The 11,063-nt window shown below is 35.8% G+C and overlaps 1 protein-coding gene across 1 annotated transcript; it reads left to right on the top strand.

Annotated features, from left to right (window-relative positions):
- Positions 1–2,055: 2,055 nt before the first annotated feature.
- Positions 2,056–4,376, top strand: LOC131144586 (berberine bridge enzyme-like 15). Its single transcript, XM_058093309.1, has one exon. It carries the CDS (start codon positions 2,399–2,401, stop codon positions 4,046–4,048), a length of 1,650 nt encoding a protein of 549 aa, XP_057949292.1. The 5' UTR covers positions 2,056–2,398; the 3' UTR covers positions 4,049–4,376.
- The last annotated feature ends 6,687 nt before the right edge of the window (positions 4,377–11,063 follow it).

Below are 11,063 nucleotides of genomic sequence, written 5' to 3' on the forward strand. Positions count from 1 at the left end.
AAAATACAGATTTCAGAGCATGTGAATCTAATTATTTAATTGTGTGGCATGAGCTCGTAACAGATTAGTACAGAGTTTATACATTTTACAAATACCATGTTTATAGTATATTAGAAAAAATATCATGGAATATACATGTTCTATAGAATGATGAATTTTCAGTATATATACAGATAGAAATTTTACAGAATATTCAGAAACATTATTTATAGTATTTCCAAGATACCATGATTTACAATATATATACAAAAACATATATTTTCAGCATTTTCAGAATACCATGATTTTAGAACCATAACACCCATATACTCAAATATTCAGACAGATATTCATATATACATATACTAAATATTTAGTCAGTTATTCAGATTTTCAGATTATTCAGTGTTATGGTTATTTCAAAATTATGGTAAAACAATAATGTAGAAATATCAACTACATATATATATATATATATATATATATAGTATCAGACCCTGATGGACCAGATTCAGCCAGTAGAACACTATATTGTAGTTATTTTCAGTTCAGAGTGCAATCACATAACTCAAATAATATGTGGATTTTCAACAGTCAATTGTGCCTATGTTGTGGACAGGCTCCCCATCAGTTAGGGTTGAGGAGGCCGATCTGACTTTCGGAATTCAGTTGACTTATTCTGGTCAACCAGCCAATGATAGGTCCTGCCTGCGGGCTGCACAATCCTGTCATGAGGTGTTAAATCATAATTTTCAATTATCCATCTAGGGAAGTTTCTCAGTTATTATTATATATATTCAGATTTACAGAAACCGATATTGTAGTTATTTTCAGTTCAGAGTGCAACCACATAACTCAAATAATATGTGGATTTTCAACAGTCGATTGTGCCTATGTTGTGGACAGGCTCCCCGTCAGTTAGGGTTGAGGAGGCCGATCTGACTTTCGGAATTCAGTTGACTTATCCTGGTCAGCCAGCCAATGATAGGTCCTGCTTGTGGGTTGCACAATCCTGTCATGAGGGGTTAAATCATAATTTTCAATTATCCATCTAGGAAAGTTTCTCAGTTATTATTATATATATTCAGATTTACAGAAATCGTAGACATACCTATGAACATTATAAGTATTATGAATAGAAAATTCAGAAAAACAGTTTATGTTAAGTAATATAGGTATGAACTATATTGTACATTATTTATACGTGTTTTTTCAGACTCAGGTATTTGCTGTACTTCTAAATTAGATTTTACAATTATATAAACTCATTTGCCACACACTAGCAATAGCATATTTTGACTTACTAAGTGTTGTCTTATCCTAATAATTTAATATTTTTCAAGTGATCCAGTTAGGTGAGCAGGTTAGGCTTGCAGATAGAGGGGACTATAGTACTGCCTTGTCTATAGGGTGAGTGTTTTTGGGAAGTCATACTTTTTGAGTAGTCCCTGGGTCTAGGTGAGGGCATTTTGGGGAATGACTATGTATGCATATTCTGGAAAATTCTGATATTCTAGTATTGTATATATTGATGTGATTGTATGTATCCTGCTTCCCCCTATATAGGTAGTTTATTGAGTTACAAATTCCACGGTCCCTATTTGGTTCGTGATGATGGTTTGATTCATTAGAAAGTATTAGAGTAGTGAAATTTTACAGTTATATATATAAAGGAAAAAAAATGACATGAAAAATTAGGTCGTTACAGTAATTATGTGAACTAACAACATTTAGGTAAATAACAGGTTATTACTGACTCCATGCAACTTATACTATTATTATTTCTCGCTATTTTAGATCCTTTTCTGGGATATTGCGATACTTGCAAATAGAGAATTAAATCCACTAAAAAATTTATGTGAAAAATGTATTTAAAAATTTACTTTTTACATGAATTACTTATTTTTATTTATTTATTTATATTAATTTTTACAATTTAAAATAATTGAGTCTTTTATTAATTTGTACTAGTTTCACTAGATCTTTCATATCAAATTTAGGTTTATAGGTTAAATTTTTTTTATCTAATTCCTAATTTGACTAGTTTTAAGTGGGAGAGAAGTTTGTAGCTAGGGTTTAATTGAAGTAATGTCTTACAAATTGCATCTATAGAATCTTCCTCAACGGTGGGCCTCTCAAGCATCAAAATCATGCTGGGGCCCATTGCAGAGTGGGACAATGACACATTGACACTGGAGTTGAACCAGGAGACATCCGCCGGCTGACTTCACCGGCGACCGTATAATTTTTCAAACCACCTATTGCTTCAGCTGGTTCCTTACGCCACCCCAAAACCCCGTTGTTGAAACTTATAAGAAAAGTGTTGGCATGCTTCCACTTCAGGTTTGCATTTTTTCACCACCCCTCTCTCTATATAAAGTCAGTCGCATGAGGATACTACAATCCTAACCAGCCAGCCATGGAGTGTTCACCCCTTCCCGTTCTCTCTCTGCTTCTGACTCTGCTTCTGCACCTCCTTGTTCCTTCCTTTGCTTCTTCCGATTCCTTTTTGCAAGGATTTCGGCGACCACCCATTTCAAATTCCGACATTCCTTACAGATTTTTCCAATGCCTTTCTGCCAAATTGAAGCCTTCTTCCAACTTCGCAAAGGGCTTCTCCACACCCAACAACTCCTCATTCAAACCTCTGCTCACCTCCACCGCCCAAAACCTCCGGTACCTGGTGGACTCCGCGCCGAAGCCGGAGCTTATCTTCACGCCCTTCGACGATTTCCAGGCCAGAGCCGCCGTCCTCTGCTCCAAGCAGCTGGCAGTCCACTTCCGACCCCGCAGCGGTGGCCACGACTACGAGGCCGCCTCCTACGTCTCCCAAATCGAAACGCCTTTCATCATCATCGACCTCTCCAAGCTTCGGTCCATCGCCGTGGATGTAAAATCCAACAGTGCGTGGGTTCAGGCCGGCGCCACCAACGGTGAGTTGTACTACAGAATCGCGGAACAGAGCAGGGTGCACGCGTTCCCGGCGGGGCTCTGCTCCAGCTTGGGCATCGGTGGGCACATCACGGGCGGCGCCTACGGCTCGATGATGAGAAAATACGGCCTCGGTGCCGACAACGTCATCGATGTTCAAATGGTGGACGCCAACGGCGACATTCTCGACCGGCGGGCAATGGGGGAAGAGGCGTTCTGGGCCATCCGCGGAGGCGCGGGGAACAGCTTTGGTCTCATTCTCGCGTGGAAGATAAAGCTGGTCCCCGTTCCGAAAACCGTAACGGTTTTCACCGTTGACAGAACTCTGGAACAGGGCGCGACGAAGATTCTCTACAAGTGGGAAAAAATCGCCCATTCGCTGGATGACGATCTCTTCATCAGAGTCGTCATTCGACCGACGGACGTCTCCGGCGGGAGAACTATACTTGCATCTTTCAACTGTCTGTTTCTTGGCAGCACCGATCGGCTTCTTCAAATAATGGGTCAGATGTTCCCGGAATTGGGGCTATCGCGGCGCGACTGTACCCAAATGAGCTGGATCGAATCTGTGCTCTACATCGCCGGCTACCCGCCGGGAACCCCCCCGGACGTCCTCCTCCAGGGGAAGTCCCTGTTCAAGAACTATTTCAAGGCGAAGTCGGACTTCGTGACGAAGCCGATTCCTCCGTGCGGGCTTGAAGGACTGTGGAAGAGACTGCTGCAGGAGGAAGCTCCATTGATGATCTTGAATCCTCTGGGTGGGATGATGAGCAGGATCTCATCCTCTGCAACCCCTTTTCCGTTCAGAGAAGGATATATATTCTTCATTCAGTACCTCACGAACTGGCAGAACGGGAACGAATCGACGACGGCGCATGTGAACTGGCTCCGACGGCTGTACAAGTACATGACCCCTTATGTATCGATGTTCCCCAGAGGCGCGTATGTGAATTACAGGGATCTAGATCTGGGAATGAACGGGAGGCAGTGCGGGACGAACTTCTGGCAGGTGTGTTCTTGGGGTTACAAGTATTTCAAGCACAATTTCTTCAGATTGATGCGCGCGAAGTCGATAATGGATCCGGGGAATCTGTTCAGGCATGAACAGAGCATCCCGCCGGCTCTGCTCCAAGAATAACGAAGGGGAAGTACACGAGGATGGCATGGAACAACGTACGTAGGAACAGGGGATGAGGAGAGCCTTCTATATCATTGGGAAGTTTTGGAACTACCGAAGGATTTAAGAAGGGGACGCTCACACTGTTAGTTGAATTTAAATTTGTTGTAAAATTTGTGGGGGCAAATGCTTTGATTTATGTTTAAATTAAGAGATGCAAAACCAAATAATGTGATTGTTAATACACCACCGTTTGAAGGTGACTCTAACCTTACAATTTGTTTGATGTAAAAGAATATAATGAAATTTGTTTGCTCTTATAATTTTATATATTTGCTATATGATTTTTTATTTCATTTCCGGATTGTAGACTGCAATGAATATAACCTCTCTATACTAGACGTTAGTTGCACAGTACCACAAGACTAAAACAACCACCTTCAAATATTTATAATATTTAATATTTTATTATCTAATTAATAATTAGAATTCTTAATAAAATAAACCTTTTTAAGAATTCCCTTATACTAGTATGGATGGATGGATGACAAAAAGATGGAGTTGATGCTTAGGTGAGTAACTGCATAAATAATGCTAGAAAAAAAAAATGACAATTTAGTTGTTTGATCTATATATATTTACTAACCAAAAATCCAACTTTATTGATAGAATAATAGCCCTTAGTTATGACGGAAGAAAATCGTAGTTACAAATATCTCACACTGAATTTATAAAATAATTAACAAAATTAGCCCAAATACAAGAACCAAAACCAAAACACGCCTAACAAAACCTATATCATTAACCAACTAAAACAAACTAAACAACTCCAAATGAATTCAAAACAAACAAATAAAAATAAATTACCTGCAAATTGAAGATAAATACTTGCAAAATAAAAACCCAAGGAAAACATAAGAGAGCCAAAAGATGACAATTAAAGACTAAGACTTCGAACACTTATCTTGTAAAGACCAGAAAAATTTAAATAATTAGGAAAAATAATAAATAAAATTAATTAATTAATTAATTAAAATTATTAATCAATTAGTTAGTTAAATATTATTAAATTGATGTATTAAATAAATAAATAAAAAGAAATAGTATGAAAGAAAAAAAAAACTAATTGAAATAAGATATGTATATATAAGTTAAGTTCAATATATATATATATATATATATATATATATATATATAATTTGAGAATTATTAGTGCAAGTTAATTAAAATTGTTTGTGTAAAATTCTGTTCAAAATTTTTAATTGAAACTAATCACAAAATTAAACCATTTGTAAAAATCAAGAACCGATGGTGAGACAAATTAAATTTAGAAACAAATATTATCTAATTCACAAAATACATAGATTTTAATTTTACATCTTCATGTGCATAGCAAAATAATTCTATTTTATCTAGTAGAGGACCATATTGTGGATGCACACCTCTTTTTGCTCCACTTAAGATTTAAATTTGATTTTTAAATATAGAAAGTTGATATATCACTTTAAAAATCATTTTAGTTCCAATCACGAACGAAACGTTACAGTGTAAATTATTATTATTTAAAGAAAAAAAAACTTTTTTGACCAATTATTGTTTTTTTTTTCTTCACGTGGTACGTTTGTATGGAGGTACCCCTATTGAATAAAGTCAGACCCTATAAATTATTTGTGGATCACGTGTACATATGAAGAAGCTGTAGAAAAATGACAAGGCGTTGTAATGCCACTGTGAACAAAGCTACAAAAGTTGAGGGCAAGTGTACTTGAAAAATGACAAGGTGTTGAGGGCAAAAGTAATAAGTACTCTTTTTCACTTTCGTCGGTAAAAGACGGGGATTCACTCAAACTAATCCTTGTTTGAATCTTATCCAAAGTAATGACAATTAAACTTGCATTAATACAAAAATTAGAGCATGATAGTTTCATCAATACAAAAAAATGTGCAACCCTTTGGTGTCAGTCGACAACCGAATTCCCTTTGTTTTGGTTTGGTTTATTGGTCCATGGGGTCCTAGTCCTAATTGAAATAAGATATGTATATATATATATAAGAAATCTCCTGAATCTTCAGGAGATCCAGAGACACCAACCCCCCTGTGAAATTTTCTTCTGCCCTCAGCTCGCTCCATCTCCATCTCTCTCTCTCTCTCTCTCTCTCTCACTCAAATTTTCGACGGATTTGCAGTGGATCAGGAAACGGAAGGTGCCGTTGGATTCCTGATTCCGCTGCCGACATTTCTACTGGAACACATTTGTCGTGGGAGTGGCATAAACACCATTCTTGAGGTAAGGCAATTTTTCTTAATTTCTTAATTTTTTGTTAAATTTGCTGTTAAATCGACAATCAGACACAACCACGAGGTCCTAGTCTTGATCGTCGTCATTTTGACATAAGTAAAGTTCCAATTGGGGTTTTCTAAACCCCACTCCAAAGCGAGAGTGAGATTTGAGAAATTTGGTAATTTGTCTATATTTAAGGGTATATTTATTTATTTAAAATTTATGGGTTTAGGACATATTAAAATAATATTTTATTTTAGGATTAATTACAAGGAATTAGAATTTTTTATTCAAGGTCCGGGTGAGCGCCGCAGGCATATTTTCAGGGTCCCTATTGGAGTAGTTCAAGAAACCAGGTAAGGGGGAAAATATACATTAAATTAGAATTTTTATGAATTTAATGGAAAATAAATTGTGTTATATATATGTGTATATGTCTCCGTATGAGTTTAAAATGTCAATCATTTAAATTATGTTTTTTCGAATTTAAGACTGTTTATTAGATACGTATATGCGAAAATGAACTGATGAAAGTGGAAAATATTTTCAGAACAATTATGTAAGAAATGAAATGTATTTTCAGCATATAAATGTTAAATGTGGGTTGACATATTTTACAGAAATTTGTATGAATTTTACTGTTAAATTGTGTGGCATGAGATTCTGTACAAATATATGTCAAATGTATGAGATGCAGACTAAGCAAAGCATTGAGAATAAAATATGAAATGAACTATGTTGCTTGTATATGTTAAATGCAACCATGTAAATGTAAGACAACTGAAAGACAGCTATGTTAGCAGATCTAGCACGTTTCTACGTAAACTAACTGATAATAGCTAAAAGGAGCTGTAGACTAACTGATGATGGCTAAAGACCAGCTGTAGTACGAAGAAATGAAATGAAAACATTATGTAATGAAATGACAATGAAGTGGCAAAGGAATGAAATGAGAAATGTGAACGATGAAAATGAGAAAGAGTCACTTAAAGTGAAATGCAATGTAATGTTTAAGTTATGAATATGAATAAGTGTGTATGATTGAATAATGACAGTAAGAATGATGTATTATGACATTAGAAGTATTTATGTACATAGAACATGTTATGACTTGGGCGGGCGTACTCTTCGCTTGAGGGCTTGTTGAAAAAGACAAGTGCGCTAGTAATTTCAGATGTGGCAGTAGCTGCATAATGTATTAGGGTAGAGGGAACCTACTTGTATGGGTGGATAGATTTCCCTATCCTTAGGGCTTTTGCCGCTAAACTATTATTGAATGTGTGAGTACGAGATCAAGTTAACACTTGAGGGCTTATTGAGTAAGGTGAGTGCCCTGATATGCTTTAATTGTAACCTCAAAGTTGCCTAAGTATCAGAGCAAAGGGGTGCTACTTGTATGGGCAGGTAATCACCCCTATCTTTAGGTAATCTTGTGGGTAAACATTTGCATTTGATTGTTTAGATTTAGAGAATGATTTCAGAGTTTTATGAAAATGCTTTACACATGTTATTAAAATGATATTTATATACCTCATGTTAGCCACACACTATGTTTAATATGTATGTTTCTTACCTTACTGAGATGTGTCTCACCCGAATATGAATTTTTTTTTTCAGGATTTCCTCGAGATCGAGCTTAAAGAGCTCGAGGGTTTTTAGATTTTTTGAGAAGTATTAAAAGAAAAGGGTATATTTTTTATGTTAATTATGGGAAATGTAAATATTTATGATTTATGTTTTTATGTTTTGAGGCTGTTGAGTAAGGAATGATTGTGAAAATACTGAAATATTTTTGGAGTTATATAGGAAATGTAGGTGATGGATGATTTATTATGGATTATGGATTATCAGGATTTTATTAGGTAAAATGCATCGAACCCAGGTTTAAGTATTCGGGGCGTTACATATCTTATCCAAATAAATTAGACCCCTCATTTTACTTGACATCTCATCACCTACAAAATATCTCCTTGTGTTGCCTCCCTCGCTTTGAGCTGTATAGTAGTGCTAACAAGCATATTCTTTTTCACCTTGGTTTACAAGCTCTCACCCAATAAGTCTTTTGCCTCCCTAAGTGTTACAGTCTCACATTAGATTTGTACTAGAGAAATCACTTTAATGAGAACGTTAGACATTGGATGAGAGATCCTGTCATAGTCCCACATTGAATATGTAGTAGGGATATCTTGGGTTTATAAGAAGGATTTGGGTTCCAACTAAGTGAGGGCCCTTTTATAAGACAAACTCGTGAATCTAGTGGACTAAAGTGGACAATGTCTCATTGGAGTTGGGTCCATAACTGTTACATTTGATATCAAATCCACCTTAGGAGTATTATCATATGAGAGCGTGTCACAACTTTACATTGGGTGTGTATTAAGGAGATGATGTTGACAAGGACATTAGAAATCAAACGAAAGAGTCAATCACGATCTCATATTGAATGTGTACTATAAAAATTAGTTTAAAAGGATGTTAGAGATTTAATGGGAGAGTCTTCATAGTTCCACATCGGACGTGTACTAGGGAGAACTTGGACTTATAAGGAAGGATAGGCACCAACTAAGTGAAACACCTTTTATAGAACAAGCTCGTGAAGCCAATGGGTTAAAGCGAATAACACCTCACTGGAGTTAGGCCTGGAATCTTTACACTACACAATGGTTTGATTGTGTTTGGGGCCGTTAAAGCTCCACTTATGATGATCCTTTGGCAATTGCAATAGCTTTCTTTTCTGCAACAACCTCTCTTTGAAATGATTTTCACCAATGATCGAGATTATTACATCGTCAACATGTCAACAATGTAACTATTGACAAGTTGACGTGTCAACAATGTAATTAAAGTGATTTGAGGATGCTAGAAAGTAGAAAGGATGCGAGAGTGATTTGAACTTGATGTCAATAATGTAACTACAAATGAGTGCATGATTATTGATAATTAGGCTTTATTTGGTTTTTATAAATTTTTTCTTAATTTGTTTAATTAATGATATTATTTGACAACTCTTATAAACAACCTAATCCCCTATAATAGTTGAAATTGTTATATAATTATTGTTTAGTTTAGGCAGTATTATGCAACTTCCTTTTTCTTTTTATTTTAGCCTTTATTATATGAGTGCTGCTACAAAGCACTAATAAACAACACTAATTTTTTTTTTTTACCGAATGACATGGCAAAGCATATGTGGCATGAATGACACCTCATAACATTTAAAAAAAAAAAAATGGAAAGAGAAGGTAAATTGTGTAATTAAACATAATAAATAAAGAAGGCAGCAACATCAATAATGATACTCGTTAAAGAAGGTTGTCATCAAAATGGATGAAGATGCTTCTCTTGTAACGACCTCAATTTCCTAATATAAAATGTAACATAATGAATGGAAAATTCGACTCGAACCCGTGGGTAACGAGGACACCTGTCAATCACAGCGGAAACCTAAACAGCAGCAAGCATAAAATCTCAATTATCCAACCATAAAACATAACACTAGAAGCATAATACCAGAGTTATCTACATTCCCAAAATACCGTATCTATTTACATTCCTCCAAAATATTTCAAAATACATCTAGGATCTCATAATCAAAACAATTCTGATCCTAGTACACTGCTTACCCTCCTAACGGGGTAATACCACTGACTCCACGGCGGCTACGACCCGCCGGTCACTCAGGGTCTCTTGAAAAATATATTAAGTTCGGGAGTGAGACACTTCTCAGTAAGGGAAAAATAAACTAAATACAGCTGTGTGACAATAAGAATATTTAATGCAATTATACATATACAGTACAGTTCATATATCTGTAGGCATTTATCATAATGTACTGACTAATCATATATTTTCATATTTGCTAATAAATCATATCGTACATGAATCATCTATTATAACTAATAATACTGAAAACATACTCAGGATGAATAGTTAGCTAATGTCATGTATTACCCCCCATGACGGGTTGTGTAGCTCGAAGACGGGACTCGACAATGGCTGGCCGACCACTGCCGATGAGCCTGCCACACCTTGGTCCGGAATGCCAAGTGGACGTCTACAACTCTACATTGAAAGCCACACCGACTATCCATCTCCCACCCCCTCATGGGGTGGTTAGTACAAGTCTGAACATAGATATCTGATTTATATAGCTTCAGTACCAAACTCCTGAAATTGAACTAAACTAACATCTGGGTTCTGATAACATATAGTACATGATAATATAACATCTTTCATAATTACGGCTTTGTGCCAAACATTTCATAAATATGGCCTTGCGCCGAAAATCATACATAAATACGACCTTATGTTGAAATCATACATACATATGGCCTTACGCCGAAATCATACATACAAACAGCCTTGCGCCAGAATCATACATATATAGGACCTTGCACCGAAATCATATATAAATACGTCATTCTAAAATTAATCATTTAATCATATATTTGTCAGAATCATAATGTACCGTATACTTTCATAACTTCTCAAATCATGCTGCATTCATATCATTATCATATCATAATATTTTTCCACGTAAAATAATATTCATGCCACAAATTTGCTGTATAAAACCATACATTGCATTTTAAAATCATACATTCTAGCATCTCATACATATATATACACATTTCAACATATAGCAGAATTTTCTCAAATGTACATTTTCCTTCGTAATCTATAGCTATAATACATGCTTTCCCGAAAATAACTGTTCTCATAAATAATAATAATTTGTATGAAAATGACTGTTC

This window comes from Malania oleifera, chromosome 1 (genome assembly GCF_029873635.1).
Source record: "Malania oleifera isolate guangnan ecotype guangnan chromosome 1, ASM2987363v1, whole genome shotgun sequence".
Classification (NCBI taxonomy): Eukaryota; Viridiplantae; Streptophyta; class Magnoliopsida; order Santalales; family Ximeniaceae; genus Malania; species Malania oleifera.